Source organism: Doryrhamphus excisus, chromosome 8 (assembly GCF_030265055.1).
Source record: "Doryrhamphus excisus isolate RoL2022-K1 chromosome 8, RoL_Dexc_1.0, whole genome shotgun sequence".
Lineage (NCBI taxonomy): Eukaryota > Metazoa > Chordata > Actinopteri > Syngnathiformes > Syngnathidae > Doryrhamphus > Doryrhamphus excisus.
In genome coordinates this window covers 13,027,977-13,054,848 of record NC_080473.1, presented here as the reverse complement: position 1 = coordinate 13,054,848, position 26,872 = coordinate 13,027,977, and the positions used below count along the sequence as shown (strand labels likewise).

At 38.9% G+C, this 26,872-nt stretch overlaps 3 protein-coding genes across 5 annotated transcripts in view; 2 read left to right on the top strand and 1 right to left on the bottom strand.

Moving 5' to 3' along the window:
• The window catches only part of LOC131134747 (NADPH oxidase 4), a 34,115-nt gene extending 21,112 nt beyond the window's left edge, over positions 1 to 13,003 (top strand). The window contains exons 18-20 of the mRNA XM_058080326.1: positions 52 to 2,034; positions 11,119 to 11,230; positions 12,427 to 13,003. Coding sequence (XP_057936309.1) covers positions 52 to 172 — 121 coding nt within the window. The 3' untranslated portion in view covers positions 173 to 2,034; positions 11,119 to 11,230; positions 12,427 to 13,003. The remainder of the gene's footprint in view (positions 1 to 51; positions 2,035 to 11,118; positions 11,231 to 12,426) is intronic.
• On the bottom strand, positions 691 to 7,452 carry tyr (tyrosinase). The gene is made up of 6 exons (XM_058080325.1): positions 7,348 to 7,452; positions 6,339 to 7,204; positions 5,095 to 5,311; positions 2,410 to 2,557; positions 2,151 to 2,332; positions 691 to 2,069 (listed from the first exon to the last, which is right to left on the bottom strand). Exons 1-6 carry the CDS (start codon positions 7,442 to 7,444, stop codon positions 1,822 to 1,824), a joined length of 1,758 nt encoding a protein of 585 aa, XP_057936308.1. The 5' UTR covers positions 7,445 to 7,452; the 3' UTR covers positions 691 to 1,821.
• Positions 13,004 to 13,555: 552 nt separating the features above from the next.
• Positions 13,556 to 26,872, top strand: part of grm5b (glutamate receptor, metabotropic 5b) — a 57,856-nt gene continuing 44,539 nt past the window's right edge. For 2 of the 3 annotated variants that reach the window (XM_058079457.1, XM_058079455.1), the window contains exons 1-4: positions 15,224 to 16,037; positions 23,086 to 23,516; positions 23,590 to 24,027; positions 24,101 to 24,215. In XM_058079457.1, coding sequence (XP_057935440.1) covers positions 23,364 to 23,516; positions 23,590 to 24,027; positions 24,101 to 24,215 — 706 coding nt within the window. In that variant the 5' untranslated portion in view covers positions 15,224 to 16,037; positions 23,086 to 23,363. Of the gene's footprint in view, positions 13,912 to 15,223; positions 16,038 to 23,085; positions 23,517 to 23,589; positions 24,028 to 24,100; positions 24,216 to 26,872 lie in introns of those variants that run through there. The other variant, XM_058079456.1, reaches the window with a different exon arrangement.

The following is a 26,872-nucleotide window of genomic DNA, read 5'->3' as shown; positions in this document are numbered from 1 at the left end:
GTTCAAACAATTCATAGGTCACTGACACACTGTGTGTGTGTGGCTTTTCAGTCAGCGAGTGGGTGTTTTTTGCTGTGGACCTAAAGGCATCTCCAGGACGCTACACAGACTGTGTAACTCTGCACACTTCCATGGAACCACTTTTGAATTTAACAAGGAATCTTTCAGCTGATTGCAGCAAGGAAAGCATACATTTATTCACGTGTTGGACAATGGACTAATGTCATTGGGATTACATGGCTAGATGAAATATAGCCAGTGTTTGCGACTCTAAAAGAGACTATTTACGGACTACTTGTTATTCCTGGTGAGAGGATGTCACAACAGGACAATGATCCAGTACACAGCAATGGGCTGTGGAGGTTCACCAGAAAATGAGTGAATTCCACTGGATACCACTTATTTGAAGATGCTCTTCTTTTTGGAAGCTGTCATTGGATTTTTGCTCTTCTCTTTTCATTATTGACATTTATTCCTCAACACCAGTATTAATTTTGGGATATTTGGGAGTTAATCTCTTAGTGGAACAGTGTTGACTTTTTTGACAAGAAGAATAATAATCTTTCATCCTGCTTTTACTTTTTACATGCATATCCACACTGTTTATGTCATACCGTATGTCGGACAATACAGAAGGAAACTGACTGAATCGTACCAAACACATTACACATGAGTTGTATGAATTATTTATTTTGTTGAACTGTGTTTTGTATCAGTTGATTTACAGTCTTCTGAAAAGAGAGCACTGAATTTCATTTTGGTGGCAATAGCCTCATCTCTTGAAACAAAAAATCCTATATACAATTATGAAAAAAATACAAATTTGACAGTTGTTTTTGCACTCGACTTTCATGAGCTGAGTTCAAAGATCTAACTTCAAAAATATTTTTTATTTGTCCAAAAGGTCTGTTTCTGTCAAATACAGTATTGTTACAATGCTGTCTAAGTCTGCGTTAGTGAGCACGGGCAACAATGTAAGGCCACTTTAAAATGTGCAGTTTTACTGTATTGGGGGTGTCCAGGTTGGTCAAACTCGAGGCCCAGATGTGGCCTGCAGTGATGGTCATATATGGGCAAACAAAGTGTTGAGTTGCTATTTTTGTTGAATGCAATTATGGTATGTGCATAGTTCATACTTCTTTACAAACTGAAGTACCACAGGCAACATAAGTTGGATTGGATCAGATTTTAATGCAGCAACTCAGGCACATGAGTTAGTGAAAGATCACATGCATCACTATGATCCTTTAGCACCAGTGCTACCACCAAGTGTTGGAGCTTCGGTCAGTATAATAAATTATATTATTAATTATACATTGCATGATGAATGAGTGTCTGTATTCATCATCCAAGGTAATCTATCTCACTTATGTAACCTTATCAGGAAGTCTATGGAGCTTTATGAAAGACATTTGGCAGTGTAGATATGTATGTGTCGTACAGTAACATGTTTGTTGTGCATTTTGTGAACTCTTAAAACATGAGGCACATTTTCCTGAATTCCCTGCGCTGATGAAATTCTTTCAAATCATGAATTTTAGTGCACCCAACTTGTCAAATACACAGCATCCTATGTGAAAGGTATTCTTGATATACTCTTTACAGCAGATTCATTATGACACATTTTACCATGGGTAAATCTTTGGTATACACAAAGTACTACAAAGATGGAGTTTACTTTACAATCTAGGAGTATTTCACTTCCACTGTGGTGGATTATTATTATGTCTGTAATGATGTGAACTGATGCTAGATTTGATTTGATCCAGGAAAATATCCCATTGTTCCTCACATTCATGCGTTTGTGTAGCCCTGTGTGTGTTACAGAGTCGTCTGATAGGATGCCGAGCCTTCCTCGGAGCTGCTCTGAAGAAGTGGCTGCCGCTCTCCAAAAATGGACGCTCTCTTCCTCCTCTGGCTCCGTCTCCACTTTTTTCTTGCGGCAATGACCACCGCTGCAATGACCACCGTGATGAGCGCCCCCAGGATGCCCGCTCCGAGCAACCACTGCCAGATCTGCTGGGCCTGCTGGAGGTAAGGGTTAAGAACCTCTTCCACAAATCTCTGGCCTGTTAATGGAGCAAAGACACGATGACACCTTTTAGATAGAGCATTGGAAAATGGCAAATCACGAGCTGCTTTGAACTCACCTGGGTCCAACAGATAGGCGTATTCATATCCCATTGCCTTATTGGAGAGAAAATAGTCTCCATTCCTGTAAAGAGGCATGAATGGCACCATGTAGTAACCATCATTGTGCCCGATGGGGGCGTTGCGGAGCGGATAGAAGGTCCGTGTAGGCTGGTGGGTCCTGAGCCAGCGCTCATAGATGCTGTACAAAAGAGGATAGAGCGGTAGTGAGTGGAACCAGAACAGTTGTGGATGAGTGACAATGTGCATGAGTGCTACCTGTCTATAAAAGCATGGTGCAGGAGAAATATGGGGTCATTGGCGGAACCTTGCACAGACGACATGGAGCCATTCATGAAGACATGCAGGGCATTGTGCATCGTGCTTTGGCCTTGAACTGCTATGCCGGTCTCAGGACTGGCAAAACCTGATGGAATGAGCGTGAGCACTGATTAGACTTGAGAAAGCCACACATACATTACTATGTTTGAGACAAAAGTTTTGGGACACCTGGATATTCTATTCTCAGAGGCAACCAACAATATACATTCATTTTGTTACAATGTTATTTTGTTATACATTCAATGATAGCTAAGTTGAGTAGCTAAACTTAGCCAAATAGCTATCATTAGCTGACAGAAAACATGATTAATGCGTGTGTGTGTGTTTTACACTAATGTTACATTTTTTAAAGCAGTAAGAGGGAGGGATATAAATACGCAGCACATTCTAGTGTCAGCACCCTCTGGGTAGTCAGGGATCCTGTGCATACCGTTCCTTTTAAGACTAAGAAGGCCTAAGGGGTTGAGTGAAAACCCTGAAAGAGACTGGTATTTCTCATTTTTTTCACAAGAAAATATTTACAGATTTTTCTTTCCTCCGCTTCAAATTGTAATTTTTTTTTATGGCAACTAGACAGTGATGGCAGCAAATATAGTAACATAACTATTGCTGAACAACAGTGGCCACTACTGGCAGCAGGAGCAATTACATTGTGATGCGTTAGTACTGCAGCAAAGGGAAATTCATTCATATTATATTATATTATATTATATTATATTATATTATATTACATGACATGACATGACATGACATGACATGACATGACATGACATTATATTATATTATATTATATTATATTATATTATATTATATTATATTATATTATATTATATTATATTATATTATATTATATTATATTATATTATATTATATTATATTATATTATATTATATTATATTATATTATATTATATTATATTATATTATATTATATTATATTATATTATATTATATTATATTATATTATATTATGTGGCACGGGATATGAAAATGGATTGGCTGTGTAGAATAATGGACATTGTCACCATAATGAGTATCTATATGCTAGGCATGGGCCTTTTATGAGATTCTGACGGTGTGATAACCTTGAGCAAAACTATCATAGTTTCACAATATTATAATTACATATTGTGTTATTTTGAAATATCTTGCTGAAAAGAGGAGAAAATAATCTGTTGAACAGCTATTTTTCAATCAAATACCAGACCCAAAAAAATCCAAATGATATCTTAATAAATAAAAATGCAGTTCTTGATGCAGTCTACTGCAACTAAATATTATAAATATTATAAATAAATATTTACACTTATATTTATATATATCATAAATATTTTCTATTATCAACTGTTCTAATGTCCAGGTATTTCTCATTTTTTTCACAAGAAAATATTTACAGATTTTTCTTTCCTCCGCTTCAAATTGTAATTTTTTTTTATGGCAACTAGACAGTGATGGCAGCAAATATAGTAACATAACTATTGCTGAACAACAGTGGCCACTACTGGCAGCAGGAGCAATTACATTGTGATGCGTTAGTACTGCAGCAAAGGGAAATTCATTCATATTATATTATATTATATTATATTATATTATATTATATTATATTACATGACATGACATGACATGACATGACATGACATGACATGACATGACATGACATGACATGACATTATATTATATTATATTATATTATATTATATTATATTATATTATATTATATTATATTATATTATATTATATTATATTATATTATATTATATTATATTATATTATATTATATTATATTATATTATATTATATTATATTATATTATATTATATTATATTATATTATATTATATTATATTATATTATATTATATTATATTATATTATATTATATTATATTATATTATATTATATTATATTATATTATATTATATTATATTATATTATATTATATTATATTATGTGGCACGGGATATGAAAATGGATTGGCTGTGTAGAATAATGGACATTGTCACCATAATGAGTATCTATATGCTAGGCATGGGCCTTTTATGAGATTCTGACGGTGTGATAACCTTGAGCAAAACTATCATAGTTTCACAATATTATAATTACATATTGTGTTATTTTGAAATATCTTGCTGAAAAGAGGAGAAAATAATCTGTTGAACAGCTATTTTTCAATCAAATACCAGACCCAAAAAAATCCAAATGATATCTTAATAAATAAAAATGCAGTTCTTGATGCAGTCTACTGCAACTAAATATTATAAATATTATAAATAAATATTTACACTTATATTTATATATATCATAAATATTTTCTATTATCAACTGTTCTAATGTCCACTAAAAACGATGACAGTAGCGCGGCCATACCAGTGGAATGATGACCTTGGAGTTCTGCCACCTAGTGCTACTACACATGAGTATAAGAAGGAAACCTTTATATTAGTGTATTTTGTATTTAACCGGCCCATGCCTACTACATACGCATGTGGGCCTGCAAATGGGCCAAATATCCCTCTCTAGATTAGAGAGATTAGCCCAGGGATTACTTTCACATTCATTTGTTCGCCATGCCAATACAGTAATACGACTGTATTAACGTGTATGCGTTTGCGTCCGCCATTTTACCCTCAAGGACGTTCCTGAAGCTCATGTTGGCAAATCTGTCCATGGATCCCGTCTCGTATTGTGGGAGGCTCACAGTGAAGTCAACATCAGCTGATGTCGGGAGTCGTTGCACACGATTCATATCGTGGTTGCCAGGGTTACGCAACAGCGGCCCTTCCCCTGTAGCATTGCACAATGCCTCCCGACTGTTGTATTCTTCGGGCTGAGTGCAGATGACCTACACTCAAGCAAACATACACAAATTTAAATTTGTAGATGTCTCATCCTTTTCAGACTTTTGTCATTTTTAGCTCAATATACCTGTATAGATATTTTTGTTATTGTTCTCTCAGGAGTATCTAATATTTCTAATATAATATATATATAATATATATATTAACATTATATTAATATTTATTTATATTAAATATAAAATACATATAATTTAAATATAAAATATTAAAATATTAGAATGTATTTTAAATTATTTATATTATATAAATATTTATATTAATATTTAATATATTTCTAATATAATATTTTTGTTGTTTTCTCAGGAGTATATAATATTTATAATATAATATAATATATATAATTTATATATATATTAATATTTTAATATTTATTCATATTAAATATAAAATACATATAATTTAATGTAAAATATAACATAAAATATTATATTAAAATATTAGAATTTATTTTTATTATATTAAATATTGATATTAATACTTAATATATTTCTAATATAATATTTTAATATATATTTCTATATATATAAATATTATACATGTAAATATTACAAATATTATATATATATAATATAAAATATAAAAATATTAGAATGTATTTTAAATTATTTATATTATATAAATATTTATATTAATATTTAATATATTTCTAATATAATATTTTTGTTCTTCTCAGGAGTATCTAATATTTCTAATATAATATAATATATAAAATGTATATATATAAAAATATATAAAATATAAAAAATATATTAATGTTTATTTATATTAAATATAAAATACATATATTTTTTATATAATATAAAATATTAAAACATTTTTAGTATATTTATAGTATAGTATAACATTTATAGTATATAATTTATTTTATTATTTATTTATCATTTTTGTAGTATTTCTAACAAATCTAATCAGATCTGAAACAGTTCCTGTCTGTTTAATTAGAGAGCAAGAGCGTATTTTGAGCCAGTGGTCTGCACACTTAATCAGGAAAAGTTAATGAAATATTCTTGCCTTCCACGATGAGAAGACCGAGGCAGGGCTGATGAGGTTGGGGCTGAAGGAGCTGCGACCCCCCATCAAACTGTCAGTGCACACCTCACAGGATTGCGCGTCCCTCCAGTCCCAATATGGGATGGTGAAGTTAAAATCTCCTGTGAGCTTCCTTATCTCGTTCTCCCAGTGAAGCAGGTAGACACGATGCCACGGCAGAAAGGCTGCAGATTCATGGGCGAAGTCGATGTCGGTCCAAACGTTCCCCGGCCCTCCGAGGAAGGCGTCCCGCGACACGTAGTAGTGCATCCAGACAAACAGATCGTAGGCGTTGATGTCAGAGAACATGGGGTTTTCACCGTTTTCACCCATTTCTGATCTGGTCGCCGTGGCGATGACATAGTCACGGCTGATGGTGTTCTTGGCCAGATTCAGGTAGGAAATGAACTTCTGCTGCTCTGCACTTGACAGGGTCATGATATTTCTGCGTACGGATTCCCTGTACTCGGCGCAGTTTGCTCCCCAGTAGCCAAACCTGCACTCCCCGCAGTTAAAACCGCCGTAGTTCCCAGCACAACGACACGTGCGGTTGTAGAAAGCTAAAGGCCAGCGCTCCCTGTCATCGATCCCGCTGTGAGGGTACTGCGGGCCGTGGGGTTCGTCTGACACTTCCACCTCTGTGCAGAAACCACGGCCCGACAGAGCACCGCAGGCTGAGCCGTCTCCGTCCCATACCGGGCAGCACTCTTTAGTCCGTAAGCCGTCTGAGTTGGCGCAAGGGCGAGGGAATTGGCAGAGGCAACTCCCAAGAAGCTGCGAAAGAAGCACAACTAGAAGCTGACTCCTCATGATGATGAAATTAGGCTTGGTTGTTCTCACGGTAAAACCTGTTGGAAAGATGAGGAGAAGAGAAGCTGATGTCCTCACAAGTCGTCAGGCACAACTTTATGATACAATACAAGAATTCACGGCAGAAATCTTTTTACATGAATGTTACAAACTATTACCTTATTTTGAAAAACTAAATTACCTTGTTTCGAATTGATTCTGCCAGTGTGCCTTCCAAACTCCTTCCACTCCTCTTTCTCTTCACCCAGCCAACAGTCTCCCGTTCGCTTCAAGCTCATTGAGCTGTTTTAGGGGCCGTCCTATGACAAAATGTGTGATCTCGTTATGAGACTGGCGCACACACACACACAAAAATATGTGTGTGCTCTGGTACAACATCACATGCTTTGGATAATATTCCAGATTTTTCTTTCATTCTGTCTTGAGACCAGCTGACCTCTGCTCCAATACACCTCAGGCATACGTGTGTGACTGTGCTTGCGGAGAACCCCTTTGTATCGTCTTGTCCGGTTCCACGTTCACACACACACACACACACACACACACACACAAGGATAATTTATTAGGTTAAAGTAGAACACTGGCTGAAATAACTCTTAATAAGATTATATGATTTCAATAAGCAATAATTGTTCTGTAGGACAAATATAATATGTTGCAGTCGAGAAGGAAAATGTCCCATTATTCATTCATTTTCTATTGCTGGATGCTGGAGCCTATCCCAGCTCTCTTCTGATGAGAGGCAGGGTACACCCTGGACTGGTGGCCAGCCAATCACAGGGCACATATAGACAAACAACCATTCACACTCACATTCATACCTATGGACAATTTGGAGTCACCAATTAACCTAGCATGTTTTTGGAATGTGGGAGGAAAACCGGAGTACCCGGAGAAAACCCACGCATGCACGGGGAGAACATGCAAACTCCACACAGAGAGTGGAATCGAACTCAGGTCTCCCTCTGTGCAGCTCATGTCCCATTACTGTTTTAGAAAATGTACAAGCATTCAATTGTATTCAAAAATGCAAAATAATAAACTAAATAATAAATGCATGGAATGTTGAAATTGTTTTATATGCCAAAAATAATATTTAATACAACTCGGCTAGGCTCCAGCACCCCCGCGACCCTCGTGAGCATAAGCGGTAGAAAATGAATGAATGAATGAAATAATATTTAATATTGCAGTCTGTCTTTACACTCCAGTTTCCTCCCACATTCCAAAAACATGCTAGGTTAATTAGCGACTCCAAATTGTCCATAGGTATGAATGTGAGTGTGAATGGTTGTTTGTCTATATGTGCCCTGTGATTGGCTGGCCACCAGTCCAGGGTGTACCCCGCCTCTCATCCGAAGACAGCTGGGATAGGCTTCAGCACCCCCCGCGACCCTTGTGAGGAAAAAGCCGTAGAAAATGAATGAATGAATGAATGAGTCTGTCTTTACAATATGTCGACAGGGACAATTTTTAAAATTGTTATAAAAGTTTTATTTTGGGGAAAAAAAACCAACCTAAATGATGCCAAATTAATACATTTCAACATACAGTGAAGAAAATAAGTATTTGAACACCCTGCTATTTTGCTATTTCTCCCACTTAGAAATCATGGAGGGGTCTGAAATTTTCATCGTAGGTGCATGTCCACTGTGAGAGAGATAAACTAAAAAGAAAAATCCAGAAATCACAATGCATGATTTTTTAACAATTTATTTGTGTGATACAGCTGCAAATAAGTATTTGAACACCTGTGTATCATCTAGAATTCTGACCCTGAAAGACCTGTTAGTCTGCCCATTAGAAGTCCACCTGCACTCCATGTATCATCCTGAATCAGATGCACCTGTTTGAGGTCGTTAGCTGCATAAAGACACCTGTCCACCCCATACAATCAGTAAGACTTTAACTTGTAACATGGCGAAGACCAAAGAGCTGTCCAAAGACACCAGAGACAAAATTGTACACCTCCACAAGGCTGGAAAGGGCTACGGAGCAATTACCAAGCAGCTTGGTGAAAAAAGGTCCACTGTTGGAGCTATCATTAGAAAATGGAAGAAGCTAAACATGACGGTCAATCTCAATCGGAGTGGAGCCCCATGCAAGATATCACCTCGTGGGGTCTCAATGATTCTAAGAAAGGTGAGGAATCAGCCCAGAACTACACGACAGGACTTGGTCAATGACCTGAAAAGAGCTGGGACCACCGTTTCCAAGGTTACTGTAGGTAATACACTAAGACGTCATGATGTGAAATCATGCATGGCACGAAAGGTTCCCCTGCTTAAACCAGCACATGTCAAGGCCCGTCTTAAGTTTGCATATGACCATTTGGATGATACAGAGGAGTCATGGGAGAAAGTTTTATGGTCAGATGAGACCAAAATAGAACTTTTTGGTCATAATTCCAATAAGCGTGTTTGGAGGAAGAAGAATGAAGAGTACAATCCGAAGAACACCATCCCTACTGTGAAGCATGGGGGTGGTAGCATCATGCTTTGGGGGTGTTTTTCTGCACATGGGACAGGACGAGTGCACTGCATTAAAGAGAGGATGACTGGGGCCGTGTATTGTGAGATTTTGGGGAACAACCTCCTTCCCTCTGTCAGAGCATTGAAGATGGGTCGTGGCTGGGTCTTCCAACACGACAACGACCCGAAGCACACAGCCAGGAAAACCAAGGAGTGGCTCCGTAAGAAGCATATCAAGGTTCTAGCATGGCCCAGCCAGTCTCCAGACCTGAACCCAATCGAAAATCTTTGGAGGGAGCTCAAACTCCGTGTTTCTCAGCGACAGCCCAGAAACCTGACTGATCTAGAGAAGATCTGTGTGGAGGAGTGGGCCAAGATCCCTCCTGCAGTGTGTGCAAACCTGGTGAAAAACTACAGGAAACGTTTGACCTCTGTAATAGCAAACAAAGGCTACTGTACCAAATATTAACATTCATTTTCTCAGGTGTTCAAATACTTATTAGCAGCTGTATCACACAAATAAATTGTTAAAAAATCATGCATTGTGATTTCTGGATTTTTCTTTTTAGTTTATCTCTCTCACAGTGGACATGCACCTACGATGAAAATTTCAGACCCCTCCATGATTTCTAAGTGGGAGAAATAGCAAAATAGCAGGGTGTTCAAATACTTATTTTCTTCACTGTATATTCTTAAGATGATTGTGATTGTGAATGGTTGTTTGACTATATGTGCCCTGTGATTGGCTGGCCACCAGTCCAGGGTGTACCCCGCCTCTCACCGAAGACAGCTGGGATAGGCTCTTGCACCACCGCGACCCTTGTGAGGATAAGCGGTAGAAAATGAAATGAAATATATTTTTAAGTGGGAATGTGTAGAAGATGTTTAATATAAATGTTTAATATTGTATTTTTTGAATGAATTGAATGTGCACTTTATGAAGCATATGTTCCTTTTTCATGAGCAATTTGAGGTACAGACAGGAAGGTTCTTCCATGCACATAATCATGTGGAATGATGAATGGGAAGAACAAATGAATGGAGCATACAATAGTGTTGACAATGTTGCATTATGATAGTTATGACCACGTTGTTCAGCGTGACTATCACTTGCTCCCCCCATGCACTTGTCGTCCCCGGGCTGTGTGGACCTGCAGCATACAGTCAGACCGGGGGGAGTGGGGGGTTGTGTAGTTGTGTAGACCTCGGGATCACCAAGCAGTCACATGCTGCCGCAAACCGGGCACGGGATGCGGCTTATCTGCGGCAGGAACGCGCTGGAGCGCACAGGAATGAGGAATGAACATCACAGGATAGACCTGACCGCAGGGCCTCCTCTGGGAATCAGACCCTGCGTGTGTTTGTGCGTGAGAGAGACAGAGAGAGAGTGCTCGCTTTTCTTTTCTAAGAGTTATTCTATAAATTTGATCACATGATGAAGTTCGAAGTGCTCACACTGCTCTTGTTGTTCCTCCGAACAGACGCAAGAGGGCAGTGTGGTCCTAGGATCCTGAACATGACCCAAAGCGGGTCTAAAACATCACCCGAGTGACCCCTACTATGAGGAAAATCACAGTCAAAATACCACCACAGGTGAATTATCATATTTATGCATATATTCATATGCATGCAAAGCTTTCCAAAGTAAATATCTATCTATATGCAGTATCTAATATGATGGCTTAAATAACTGGCTCTGTGTTGCTCCCATATCATTTTTTTTTGTAGAAAGCATAAAATATATATACAACAAAAACATATAGGTACAATACCCATTCATATTTGCCTGGTTATGTTGTCATCAAATATTTCATATTCTTCATTTTATCCCACTTAGAGTGTGACTCTGATGGCTGAGTGACAACCCTGTAAATCAGCTGCGTGTCCATGGCAACCACTCTTATTTTGAAATCCCTTCGTGTAATTGATTTGCTGCCTGTGACACTGACTCTCTTGTGGTGGTGATTTGCAGAGGAAGGCGATTACACCCAAAATATATTGATATGTACTCCTGTACTCCACAGTAATATATTTGCAGTCATTACACACAAATATACAAACAGTACCTTCGTTCCACAATAGTTCACTCATTCTTTCAGTATATATTATACATAAATATTGGAGTAAAATGGAAACGCCTATAACTCTCAATCTAGTTTTCCGAAGATTTTCATTAATAATTTGTTCCAAAACTGAAATGTAGAAAAATGGAAGGCATTTTTCCCATTTAGGAAATCCGTTTAACCCATTCCAGAATTGTTAACACAAAAGACGTTTTTATAGTTTTACACATGCACAAAACAACATTCATTTATTCGGGTGAGAGGCACTGTTACACCCTGGACTGGTGGCCAGCCAATCACAGGGCACATATAGACAAACAACCATTCACACTCACATTCATACCTATGGACAATTTGGAGTCGCCAATTAACCTAGCATGTTTTTGGAATGTGGGAGGAAACCGGAGTACCCGGAGAAAACCCACGCATGCACGGGGAGAACATGCAAACTCCACACAGAGATGGCCGAGGGTGGAATTGAACTCGGCTCTCCTAGCTGTGAGGCCTGTGTTCTAACCACTCGCCCACCATGCAGCCCATAAAACAACAATAAATAATGTAAATACATATGACTGATGAACATTTAAGGTTACTTTTACCGTCATTGAAGATGTGAGACAAAGACATAATGCGCCATCAAGATCAACGCTGATACCACCTTCATTTTTTGCCATGAGTTCATTCATTCATTCATTCATTCATTTTCTACCGCTTTTTCCTCACTAGGGGCGCGGGCGGTGCTGGAGCCTATCCCAGCTGTCTTTTGGGCGAGAGGCGGGGTACACCCTGGACTGGTGGCCAGCCAATCACAGGGCACATATAGACAAACAACCATTCACACTCACATTCATACCTATGGACAATTTGGAGTCGCCAATTAACCTAGCATGTTTTTGGAATGTGGGAGGAAACCGGAGTCCCCGGGAGAACATGCAAACTCCACACAGAGATGGCCGAGGGTGGAATTAAACTCTGCTCTCCTAGCTGTGAGGCCTGCATGCTAACCACTTTTCCGCCATGCAGCCCACAAAACAACAATAAATAATGTAAATACATACGACTGATGAACATTTAAGGTTACTTTTACCGTCATTGAAGATGTGAGACAAAGACATAATGCGACATCAAGATCAACGCCGATACCACATTAATGTTTTGCCATGAGTTATTTTTCTCTCTCTCAAGTCTCTGCTATTTTTTTTTATTACAGCCGTAAAATGGCCCAAAATGGAGCCAAATAAACCAGCATTTTGATAAAAAATTTAACTTTAGCAAGTGACCATAATCATACTATGTGTATAAAATAAAAAGAAAAATTGCCAGGTAAAAACTACAGACTCAATTTTTGATGTGTGATGGAGCTGATTTTCTGTTTTCATGTATTAGCAAGCTTGTACAGTTAAATAAATACATTAAGTATACGGTTGGACTCACGCAGTGTATTAATAACACGATAAGTCAGTACAGTCAGAAAACCTATCATATGCAAAATTAACATTTACAAAATGTACATGTATCAAAATAAGCAGGATTTCATGTACCATTGGGCCCTATTGTTAAAAAGAGCACAGAATACTACTGCAAATACTAGAACATACATCAACAAAATGTATATGCAAATGTGTAATTTGTCTGCGATTTATACTCTCATACAGTATGTTTCCCATCACATCCTATTTATTCACATCCAAACAAGATAAAACGCTAAAAAGGAAGGGAACAAGAGAGAGCGATAGAGGTCAGACTTTGTACGGCTATCACTTCCTCCCAGCGTCCCCGCCGCCTGCGTGTGGGTTTGTGCGCCCATGTGCATGTCTATGCTCTTTTAATGGTCTACTAATCTCAAATGCATTTGGCTGGCAAATTAATCCAAGCCTTGTCATAGCCAAGCTCTAAAATCCCCTCTATCCCATATTACCCCCTCCCTGGTTCCCTCTCACTCTTTATCAGTCTCCATCTCCAGATGGTATCATGGAGGTAGGTGTGAGAGCTGGAGGCAGTGGGAGTGGGAGAGATGGAGAGAGGTTGGGTGGCCTGTGACGCCAATGGAGTCTCCTCATTGGAGAGGGAAAGAGCGAGCGGGAGGAGGATGGGTTCATTTGTTGCCATAGTGAAAAAGTAGATTAACCACAGCAAACAGTGATGCCATGATGGACGCATGAGGGATGTTGTTCTTCTCCAAGTCCACACACACCTGTCCTGCAAGCCAAGGTATGCGTTCTACTCACTGAAGGCTCGTGTCGTGTCGTGTCATGGAATGTGTCTCGTTCCACGTGTTCCAATCACGTTTGGATTAGATTCTCTGTTTTATTTCTTAATGGTTATGATTAATAGAGGGTGCAGGTAAATGTCTCTTTATTCCTGTGACCGCTATGACACTTAAAGCGCTATCGATCTATTCTGGCCACTGCATGCTTATCCAGCGTACAGTGTCACTTCGCATCATCAGTGAAGAGGGAGGCAGCATGTAAATTCACATGCAAAACAAAACTAAATATGCACTATTATGTACAATTTACTGTAATATATCGATTTTTTTTCAGATTAATCGATTTATTGGAAATAATACAAATATACATAAGGGATGCTCCTTACAGGCACATCATGAAATAGCTTTAAATTGCTAACGGAAAAGAGGAAAAGAGGAAAAGAGCAAAGACCAAAGTACCCCTACTTGAAAAAAATAAAAAAAAATAAAAAAAAATAAAAAAAAATATATATATATTTAAAAAAAACTTGAAAAAAATGAAAAAAAAAATATTGATATAAGAATGCATGATATATTTATATATATTTTATATTATATATATATATATTTTTTTTTTTAACTTGAAAAAATGAAAAAAGAGGAAAAGAGCAAAGACCAAAGTACCCCTACTTGAAAAAAATATATATGTATATATTAAAAAAAAATTGAAAAAAAAATATATATATATTTTTTTAAAATATATATATATATTTTTTAAAACTTGAAAAATGAAAAAACATGTTTTTTTCAAGTAGGGGTACTTTGGTCTTTGCTCTTTTCCTCTTTTCCATTTCCTCTTTTTTTTTCTTCATAAATAGTGTTAATACAATTTCTTTTTGAAATATTATGACTATTATCATAATATTTGGAATTGATCCCGATTTTCCCATATAACTTTGGCTCCAACTTAATTCTCCAAAGTGACAACTTTGTTTCTTTTAAAAATAACCTATTTTTTATTCTTTACTCAAGTGACATTTTATTCCCCTCATGACATGACGAATTTACTCCTGGAATATTGCTTTTTTTCCTTATTTCCTTATTACTTTTTTCTTGTAATATTTTGACTTAAAAAAAATTCTGTAGTTTTTTTTGTTAATTTTTCAACTATTTTAACTTTTTCTTGGAACTCTTCATCTAGTATTTTTGACTTTATCCCCATAATATTTTGTCTTTATTATCAGAACATTATAACTTTTAACATGTTTGGCTGCACAGGTACTCTGTTTTCCTCCCAAATTCCAAAAACATGCTAGCTTAATTGGCGACTCCAAATTGTCCATAGGTATGAATGTGAGTGTGAATGGTTGTTTGTCTATATGTGCCCTGTGATTGGCTGGCCACCAGTCCAGGGTGTACCCCGCCTCTTGCCTGAAGACAGGTGGGATAGATACAGACTTCCATACATCCTATTATGATGCAATTAAATCGTGTTTCTCAGCTTTTGTGTCGAGTTGCTGGCACTTCCAACTTTTTTGGGCCCCATGGCAGGTTATTTAGCAGTGAGTCTGCATCGTGTAGGCTGCTTCATTTTTCACTTTATTTTGACAAAGTATCGGAAACTTGAGGTTTGAGTGTACTTTGATCCGCCGCGTGTCTAAAAGACGTAGTCTACAGGAAGTGCCAGGAAGAGAGTGAATCAATAGAAGGAGAAGTGACACTTTTAATTCCACTATTTCATGATAAATTGTTTATGTTGAACAAGTGTAAATACGCTTTACATTTTGTTGTTGTTTATTTAGAATCCAAAGCCATACTAAAACAACTTTATGGTAAATGACGGGGTGGGTTGAAGGTGGCGTGGAATCTTGAATATATGGGGGTCCCAGAATTCGGTGTTCCGCCCCTGTGTGTGTATATATATATGTGTGTGTGTGTGTGTGTGTGTGTGTGTGTAAGAGAGCAGCGTGTGAAGGAGAGGTGTTTGGAGAAAGGCTCAGGTGTGCGTGACCGGAAAACCGGAGAGGAAGCGGCGGCAGATGCAGCTGTGGCGTGTTTGACATTGAACTGTGCGCCATCGCACAGATCGGTTCCCTTCCCGTGATTGCTAAATTGCGACCTAATTATCAAGCGGAGCCTGACGAAGGAGGTAAGACTCGCAGCCTCGGCACTAATACGAGCGTGGACTGGAATCGGAGTCGTGTCCGAATTTGAAATACTTTAATACCCTCTTCGTGAATTGTAATGAATATAGAAGGAATACGCAAAGAAGTGATTGAGAGTAACATCCGGTTGCATGTGATGTATGTTGTGATATCGTCGTAGTGTTTGAATAGAACAATGCAATTTATTGCATTCATGTGCATTTAATTTGATTTTGTGCATTAAAAAAAAAATAGCGCAAGTGAGGAAGCAGAATGCTCGCTCCCATTGCGGCTTGCGGGCGCATCGCTGCACCAGGCGTCTTTATGACTGACAAGCATATACGACGCCTTTTGATGAGTTCTTAATCACCTTTAAAGATGTGAGTGAAATACTAATAACTAGTACAATATGTGGTAAATTGTACATAAAGTCATTTAAGATGAGGTTTTGAAAGGTGGACTTGATCATCCATCCAGCTGCAGTCAGTAATTGTAAACGTAAAGTATCCACGCTGCTGACTGGAAACAATGACTCCACATGTGGCCTGAGTCTTTCTTTCTTTCATTCCCGTGGGTGCAGTCCACGGTATCCTTGCAGTACCCAGCTGTGTGTGTGTGTGTGTGTGTTTTACAGTGCCATATTTCTTGGTTCAGTGTTAAGGTTAAGGTATTGACTTTGCCACTCCTGTGGTGTCCAAAGAAACAGATGGTGCCTTTTTTACAGTTTGATCAATCCTTTCATGATCAACTTTTTGATAATTCCATTTTCACATCTCATTTGAAAGATAATTAGCTGGAGCAGGAAAGGGCAAATTTGTCACTGAGTTTGATCTGACGTTGGGAAAAAAAATACTATTTGACATTTAAGCAGGTTTCGATCATAATTATGCTGTGGAGACTTTGATTTGATTTGTCTGTGAAGGTCGCGGGTATGCTGGAGCCTATCCCAGCTGTCTTCGGGCGACTGGTGGCCAGCCAATCACAGGGCACATACAGACAAACAACCATTCACACTCACATTCATACCTATGGACAATTTGGAGTCGCCAATTAACGAACAGGTCAAAAGAACTAGTTCTATTTTGTGAACAGAATGAACGAGGTCACCGCCCCTAAAATACCCGTTCAGTCCGTTCAGTTGCAAATGCTTTTTTTTGATAGTCTGGAGAGTCAGTTCACTGGAATGATCTGGTTCACTGAAATGAACGGTTTTGCCTATCACTAGCACATATAGACAAACAACCATTCACACTCACATTCATACCTATGGACAATTTGGAGTCGCTAATTAACCTAGCATGTTTTTGGAATGTGGGAGGAAACCGATTAGTGGTGTGTCGGTCATGAACGAACGGGTCAAAAGAACTAGTTATTTTTTCTGAACAGAAGGAACGAGGTCACCGTCCTAAAATACCCGTTCAGTCCGTTCAGTTGCAAATGCTTTTTTATGGACTATCGTCTATCCTATGCTATCGTCACGCCTCGCTCTGTGGGTGGGTGGGGTTAGCCGACTGAAAGACCGAGACCGAAAGATTGACCGACACTCACCCGTTCTTTCATGATCAACAGTTGAGTCGGAATGAATGTGAACATGACTGAACGGACTGATTCGACACGGCTGACCGGGTCTATGCACAGGGGGAAATCACAGCCTAATGACCAATTGACTGAAATGAACGGATCTTTTTACTGAATGAACCGGAATGATGCGGTTCACTGAAATGAACGGTTTTGCCCATCACTAGCACATATAGACAAACAACCATTCACACTCACATTCATACATATGGACAATTTGGAGTCGCCAATTAACCTAGCATGTTTTTGGAATGTGGGAGGAAACCGGAGTACCCGGAGAAAACCCACGCATGCACGGGGAGAACATGCAAACTCCACACAGAAATGCCCAAGCGGGGATCCACTCGTCCACCATTCAGCCGCCGTTGTGATGCACATGACATATATACCTTTATTATTGAATATGTTACGGGTGGCACGGTGGTCGAGTGGTTACCGCACAGACCTCACAGCTAGGAGACCAGGCTTCAATTCCACCCTCGGCCATCTCTGTGTGGAGTTTGCATGTTCTCCTTGTGCATGCGTGGGTTTTCTCCGGGTACTCCGGTTTCCTCCCACATTCCAAAAACATGCTAGGTTAATTAGCGACTCCAAATTGTCCATAGGTATGAATGTGAGTGTGAATGGTTGTTTGTCTATATGTGCCCTGTGATTGGCTGGCCACTAGTCCACCTCGCCCAAAGACAGCTAGGATAGGCTCCAGCACCCCCGCGACCCTTGTGAGGAAAAAGCGGTAGAAAATGAATGATGATGAATATGTTACTAGATAATTGAATATGATTGATTCACAATTACAGACACATGCTATTTATATTATTATTATTATTATTATTTATATTATTTATATTCTGAACAAATTGTTCCCCTAGTGAAACTAATCCAGGGCAACATTTTATGTACACTACTGGTCAAAAGTTTCAAAACATTCCAATTACTTTGGAGGAAAAAGCTACATTTTTAAGTGTTAAAGTGGTCAGTTGCTTTGCATTGTTTTTCCTGCCATTTTTTGTAGCAATAAATTACTTCCTACTACGGTACGATGGTAGTATCATAATGTGTTCCTAAACACTACTTTTATGCAGACAGAGGAGGTAGTAAGTACTCCAGAACTTGATCCAGAACACCTTGATTTCACACCTTACTCCTGTGCCATTTTTAACTATTCATTGGAATTGAATGACTTGAATTTCAATAAATAAATAAGTGGAAAACTTTTGACCGGTAGTGTAACATTTTCAGCTGTCATACAATAAAGCATCTAGGAAATAGATATTTGCCATTATGCCACCATTATCTCCTATTTCTTTCTAGTTCTATAGTTATCATCACGCTTTTTGTGTAGCATCACTCCTGTGTGTGACATCACACAAAAGCCAGAGAAAGAACAAAACACACCTGTGGAAGGAATTGTTTGGATGCTCTCATGCGACGACGAGCGTGACTGTGGTTCAATCTCTGTTTTTATTTCAGTGGTCCGCCCTTCGGGGGTGGTTTGAATTTAAATGTTCTACGGTAATTCATGTATCAATCCAGATCAATGAACCTGATGAAGCGGCGACTTGTTGCAGAATTCAAGGAAAGGGCAAGCAATTAATGATGTGAGCGAAAAAGAGGGATGTACTTTTTTGGTGCTTATGTGCAAAAATATGGAGCATTATTATGCTTGCAATAGAAAATAATGTGCATTCTATTTAACACATTTGTGTTGTATATTCATGTTCATGTTGGGGCTTTCAATGCAAACGATAGATGTTGTTCATTCACATATGAAGGTAGTCAATATACTGTAGTATAAAAAGATGACTTGTATTACATAGAACTCCCTGACAAGTACACACTTGAACGGGCAGATTGTAAAAGTCATAAACCTGAGAGAGAATACTGATCCTTATCCCGTGTGCGATTTTGTGTGTGCTCATCTGTATACAATAGAAAAGAATAAGTCTTTATCAGTCCCGCCATGGAGAAATGCAGCTACGTGTGGGACACAGTACGTTTTTCACTTCTGTTCTTATGAAAAAAATATGAAAGGAGTCAACGTCTCTTAGTGTTTTAGTCATAATTAATTTCGCTTCCATCCAACCATGTCTTCTACATTACATACGTTTCTCTCACACCAGCTACCCTCATGTCCTCCTTCACTACATCCATAAACTTCCTCTTTGGTCTTCCTCTACGCCTCCTACCTGTCGCTATCTCCTCTGGACATGTCCAAACCATCTCAGTCTGGCCTCTCTGACTTTATCTCCAAGGCCTCTAACATGTAATGTCGCTCTGATGTACTTGTCCCCGATCCTATCCATCCTGGTCACTCCCAAAGTGAACCTCAGAATCCTCATCTCTCCTTCCTCCAGTTTTTTTTTTATAATAACTATAATTAAATTATAACTACTACTACTAATAATAACAACTTTAATAATGATAATAATAATAATACTACAGGGTAACATGATGTAGGGTGACCTGTTTTTACGTCCTGTGGTGACATGAGGTATAAGTATTCGTATGGAAGGAATCATTGAAACGACAACCTCCCTGTGATCTCCAAGGCCTCTAACATGTAATGTCGCTCTGATGTACTCTTTCCTGATCCTATCCATCGTGGTCACTCCTAATATGAAGCTCAGAATCCTCATCTCTGCTTCCTCCAGTTCTTTGATAATAACTATAATATAAACTATCTATAATATAAACTATCTAACTAGATAATAAACTATAATGTTGCTCTGATGTACTCTTTCCTGATCCTATCCATCCTGGTCACTCCCAATGAGAACCTCAGCATCCACATCTCTGCTTCCTCCAGTTTTTTGATAATAACTATAATATAAACTATCTATAATATCTATAATATAAACTATCTAACTAGATAATAAACTATAATGTCGCTCTGATGTACTCTTTCCTGATCCTATCCATCCTGGTCACTCCCAATGAGAACCTCAGAATCCACATCTCTGCTTCCTCCAGTTTTTTGATAATAACTATAATATAAACTATCTATAATATAAACTATCTAACTAGATAATAAAATATAATGTCGCTCTGATCTACTCTTTCCTAATCCTATCCATCCTGGTCACTCCCAATGAGAACCCGAGCATCCTCTTCTCTGCTTTCTGTCTTTTCTTTAGTGGCACTGTCTCTAGACCAAACAACATGGCTGGTCCCACACACTTACCAAACATCTAAAATGTATAGACATTTGGAGAATTTGTGGGCCATGATTATGAATAAACGTCGACTGTCCATTTGGAGCGCATTGTCTTATAGTGGCCTAAAGAAAAACCTGTTAGAGTTTACCATCTCCAATCAGGTTTGCGTGTATTTTGATATAAAATACCCCAATAATTGTGCCACCTGAATGCTTACTAAGTTACTGCTTTTGGTCCAAACAAAAGACTTCCTTAACCATGTATACGGATGTGCGGACTATGTTGCTGTCTAAATTTCATTTTCCAGGCTTTTGTATCGCTGTTGTGTGTAGTCTGAATAGATTTAGAAATGCCTAATGGTGTGAACGAGATGTTTGTTTGGGAATAGAGGATTTGATTTTCTCCTCCATTCAGCGCCAGCGAGGCCTACGCAACAAGACAGAAGGTGATAGAGAGACCCAGTGTGTATAGTGCTGCGTTTGTGTGTGTGCGTGTGTGTGTGTGCTTAGCGTCAAAATGAAACACTAGTAGTTTGTCTTCAGTGTGTGGGTTTGTGTAGCTGTGTGTGTGTGTGTGTGTGTGTGTGTGTCTCAGAAAGGGAGACGGCGGCGAAGGAAGTGTTCGGTGGGACTTGTTCATTATTGGAGCAGCAGTTAGCCAAGCTGCCATCCTGACATTGTCATCTTAATTACATTGAGTGAGACTCTTTCTCCCTTGTCATCGTTTTGGAATTTTTATTTTTTTGGCATATCTGTAGCAGTCACTCTTTGTCAGTATGGATTCCTTCCCATCTCTCCTTTCTTGACCTTGGTGTATCTTTTACTGTTGTACTTTGTTTCAGAGGAAAGCATTGGTGTTCATGCACACTTTTATTTTATGTATACTTTAAAACTGTTAGTTGTGGATGAAATGAAAATATAATGGTTGCAATTATTACAGGATGGAAATAGCCATCTATCCATCTTCTATGCTGTTTACCCTTATTACTGTCAAGGGGGTATGCTGTAGCCTATCCAGTCGGCAGAGGCGGGGTAGACCCTGGCCTGGTCACCAGTCAACCACATCAAACCACCGTGCGGCCCATGATGGAAGTATCCATATTAGGATATTGGGAAAAAAATGACACAAAGTAACAACAGTAATTGCATACTTGAAAATGATTTGCAGTGGGAGTCATTATGGATTATTATTATTATTATTATGCTTTTTGCTGTTATCTTCCACATCCGTCCCTATGCTGTGCGTTATTATGTGTAGGAAGCGCCGCACCTTCTGTTTTCCTTTTAACAAACACAAAGCGCAAGAAACTAGGCTATAGTTATGGGGCCAAATTACTCTAACCTAAATAAAACGCCCTTATGTATGTTAATTATGTATTGGTAATGGTAATGTTAATGCATGTTAATTTGAACATGCATCAGATTACAATTGAGTGCATCCCATAATCAGTTCACAGTTCCACATGTCCAAAAGGAGTAGGAAGAAGCAAAGCTTATTAAATCCTACCCCTCCATCTGGTACTTTTACAATCAGTAACTGTTACATTTGTTCACTTCCTGCTTTCCTAATATAGTTTATGTTTTTTTTTAATTTTTAAATTGTTTTAATTATTTTTTTTATTTTTTAAATGTTTTAATTTTTTGTTTATTTTTTACAATTTTTTTATGTTTTAATTTTTTAATGTTTTAATTTTTTTATTTAATTTTTAAATTTTTTGTCACGTGCCAAAGTACGAGGTGATATGAGCATCCAATGACATAATGGGTACCATAGTAAGTGTCAATATAGTGATATATATAGCACATCATGACTGGTTCAAGACTCTTCATCCTTGTATTTAGCAAACATCAACTGCTTGTATTGTTTCTTGAATTGGCTCATCGTTGTGCATTGTTTGAGGGTCTTACTCAATCCATTCCATAGTTTGATTCCACATACTGAAAAGCTATGGCTTTTTAATGTAGTCCTAGCATGTGTTTTTACTGTTTTTAGTTCCTGTTTGATGTCTAAAAATCATATAGTATCCAGTCATCTCGAGTGCAAGGCTTTATTTGCTTGTATTTTTAATTAACTTAACATTGCAGTTAGGTTTTTACCTGTTTTTATGATGTGCACCTGAACTCCCCTGTCAGGTACGCTATACTCGGTCATATAAGGACTATTTATTTGCCTTCAAACATTCAGATTTTTGTTTTGTAACATGAAAGATGTGTTATGAATTAATTACATGTGGTGTGTGTGTGTGTGTGTGATGCTTCTGTGTCCTGCTCCAGCTGTGAGATGTGACACCCCCCTCCACCCCTCCGCCTTGTCCTTGCAGGTTTATGTGAACATGTCTCTCTGTCATCACTTACTTTGGACACCAACTCTGCCTTTCAACGAGTGCAACCTGGACTTGGATCAGCTACTGAGACTCAGTCAAGGTTCCCTGTTAAATTTCCCCACTGCTGCACCCGTCTCACCACTTGCACCGATGGTCCCACTTTGAAATCTGAAAAGTCTAAAGAAAGGAATGCTTTTGCTATGGCCAGCAAAATAATTTCTAGGACAATTTACCTGTGATTACGTCTTTTTACGTCACCTTCGCCTCGGACCAAGATGATGCTGTGGCTCCTGCTCCTTTTTGTTTGGGTGACACCTGAGCAAAGCGACTCCGCCCAGTCTAATGAACGGCGAGTCGTCGCCCATATTCCCGGGGACATCATCATTGGAGCGCTTTTCTCTGTGCATCATCAGCCTCCTGCAGACAAGGTTAGTTTCATGACCGACTTTTTTTTTTTGGACTCTGTGTGGATGACACCTGATCGTCATCTTCTCCGTCCAGGTCCACGAACGTAAGTGCGGTGCTGTCCGAGAGCAGTATGGCATCCAAAGGGTGGAGGCGATGATGCATACGCTGGACCGCATCAATGCAGACCCCCACATCCTTCCCAACATCACCCTCGGATGTGAGATCCGCGACTCCTGTTGGCACTCCGCCGTGGCTCTGGAGCAGAGTATCGAGTTCATTCGGGATTCGTTGGTGTCCTCTGATGAGGCAGAGGAGTGGGGTGGAGGAAGCCCCTGGGGGGGCGGAGGAGGAGGGGGTGCGTCGATGAAGTGTGCAGACCCCTCTGCCACTCCCATGCGAGGGAAAAAACCCATTGTGGGTTTAATTGGGCCGGGTTCGAGCTCAGTGGCCATCCAAGTCCAAAATCTTCTGCAGCTCTTCAACATACCGCAAATTGCCTACTCTGCCACTAGCATGGATCTTAGCGATAAGGTGAGACAGAATAGGAATTTAAATGCACTTTATGCTTTATTGTTTCTACATATTTACCCCATTTCTCTTTCAGAGTCTGTACAAGTACTTCATGCGGGTGGTGCCGTCAGACGCCCAGCAGGCAAGAGCTATGGTCGACATCGTCAAGAGATACAACTGGAGCTATGTTTCTGCCATAAACACTGAAGGTACCACACAACTTTAATATTGTACCCAACAAAGACACACAGAAATACTGCAATTATTGCTTCCTGATCCTATCCATCCTGGTCACTCCCAAAGTGAACCTCAGAATCCTCATCTCTGCTTCCTCCAGTTTTTTGATAATAACTATAATTAAATTACAACTACTACTAATAATAATAACAACTTTAATAATGATGATAATAATACTATAGGGTAACATGATGTAGGGTGACCAGTTTTTACGTCCTGTGGTGAAATGAGGAATAAGTATTCTTATGTAAGGAAAAATTGAAACAACAACCTCCCTGTGATCTCCAACTCCTCTAACATGATGTACTCTTCCCCGATCCTATCCATCCTGGTCACTCCCAATGAGAACCTGTTTTTTCACTATCGCTCCTCTGGACATGTCCCAACCATCTCAGTCTGGCCTCTCTGACTTTATCTCCAAGGCCTCTTACATGTAATGTACCTCTGATGTACTCCTTCCTGATCCTATCCATCCTGGTCACTCCCAATGAGAACCTCGGGATCCACATCTCTGCTACCTACAGTTCTTTGATCATAATTCATTCATTCATTTTCTACTACTTATCTTCACGGGGGGTGCTGGAGCCTATCCCAGCTGTCTTTGGGCAAGAGGCGGAGTACACCCTGGACTGGTGGCCAGCCAATCACAGGGCACATATAGACAAACAACCATTCACACTCACATTCATACCTATGGCCAATTAACCTAGCATGTTTTTTGGGGAAGAAACCGGAGTACCCGGAAAAAACCCATGCATGCACAGAGATAGCCGAGGTTGCAATTGAACTCGGGTCTCCTAGCTGTAAGGCCTGTGTGCTAACCACTCAACCGCCGTGCAGCCACAAACCAAAACAAATAACACAAAGTAGATAAGGATATGTTACTTGATGTAGCAAAGTAAAAAATACTAAAGTAACACTATTTTGCAATAAAGTTTTTCATGATCCAAAAAGTGACTTAAATAAATGTAACTGCATAAATATAGCACGTTACCACGCACACCCCTGCATTTAATATACTGTACATATGTTTTATACTACAAACCTATTAGACGATGACATTTTTGATTTACTAGGTTATGAGATTCATGTCGAAAATCTATATATTACTTGGCATTATTTACTCAGATAAGTAATTAGTAATAAAGTACTGAATTCCTCAGTATTATAAATTTTCACTGGCACTTTCAGTATGTCTCTCTATATGAATAAATAACTCATTTTGATTTATATGAACATATCATGTGATCATGTAGTGCCTTGAGTAATGGCATGATGTCCCGCCTCTCATGCTGTTATTGATGGGCTTATTCCGTGTCCTCAAATACTCTCCGTTTCCGACGTATTCATTCATACATCTGAAGACCTTTTACTGTACGTCGCTTGGATCGGAGCAACGCATTTCCTTTCTGCTATCTCCCGTGTCGTGCGGCGTTTCAGAGGTGGTTTTTGTCTGAGGGGACTTGTTGGGTGCGCAAAGCTAATGTACTGATTTTTGTAGCATGTTTGACCTTGCAACAGATCTTCAAGGTCGGGTACTGCTTTCTCATACGCAATGACTGTAAGAGGGAGGGTAGGAGAGAGAAGATGGTAGGAATTAGAACGGGGAAAGGAAAATGAGGTAGAGAAGCAGTCGGGGGGGGGGGGATTGGATGGGCGTATGGAAGTAAAAAGGAAGAGGAGGCAGAAAGGGAAAATGGGAAAAAGCAATGATACTAATGGTGTGTGTGTGTGTGTGTGTGTGTGTGAATGGAGTGCCTGGGATAGATAAGAGAGTATACAGGAAGTGGAAACTGGGGAGGAAGAAAGATGAGGTGGGGGTGGTGATTTCCACACTCATTAATTTCCAGCATTAATGTAGCATCTGGATGAAAGATGATAGACGCTCATATGCAAGAAAGTGACTCATACACTTAAGGTTACAATGACCATTTAATGGTGGCGGTGTTAACGTCCTGGTAGTATTTATTTCATACAGGATTAGACCATGATTCATATGACACTATTTTATATCTTACAATAACTGTTAATGTTGGGTAGTAATGAGTTCATTGAGTAGAAATTAAGTAGTCGTTTGATTCCCGCAAAGATGAGCAAAAAGGCAAATCATAACAAAATTGACGCATATCGGTATGCCAAATACATGCTACAGTATTATCCATCCATACATTTGTGGTTGTGATGGAATGCTGGAGCCTATCCCAGGCGGGGTACACCCTGGACTGGTCGCCAGCCAATCACAGGGCACATATTCACACTCACATTCATACCTATGGACAATTTGGAGTCGCCAGTCAACCTAACATGCATGCATGTACGGAATTAGATCTAATCCAGGGGTCTCAAACACGCGGCGCAGGACACTAGTTTGAGGCCCCCGCCTTGATATGAAAGTTTAATGTTAGTGCGGCCTGCGCAAGTTTGATATGGATGCTGTATGGTATCATGTACCCAGAAAAAAATATTACGTTTGATTAATGTTCATGTTAAAGGTTAAATAACTGTTAATAGTTATCCTCCCTATCCGTGTGGAAGTGGTAAGTTTTTGGCTATTTAAGTTGAAAGGAAATAACTTGAAGGCTACCGTTTAGGTCGCTAGCTCTCTAGTTTGCGAGTTAGCATGTGTCTC

What these genes read in the sequence shown, in the direction of transcription:
- tyr (XM_058080325.1), bottom strand. Translation starts at nt 7,444, where the DNA reads ATGAGCTTGAAGCGAACGGGAGACTGTTGGCTGGGTGAAGAGAAAGAG. An exon ending in CAGAATCAATTCGAAACAAG is followed by an intron (nt 7,205 to 7,347) that starts GTAATTTAGTTT and finishes TCTTTCCAACAG; the next exon opens with GTTTTACCGTGAGAACAACC. An exon ending in CGGTCTTCTCATCGTGGAAG is followed by an intron (nt 5,312 to 6,338) that starts GCAAGAATATTT and finishes GCTTGAGTGTAG; the next exon opens with GTCATCTGCACTCAGCCCGA.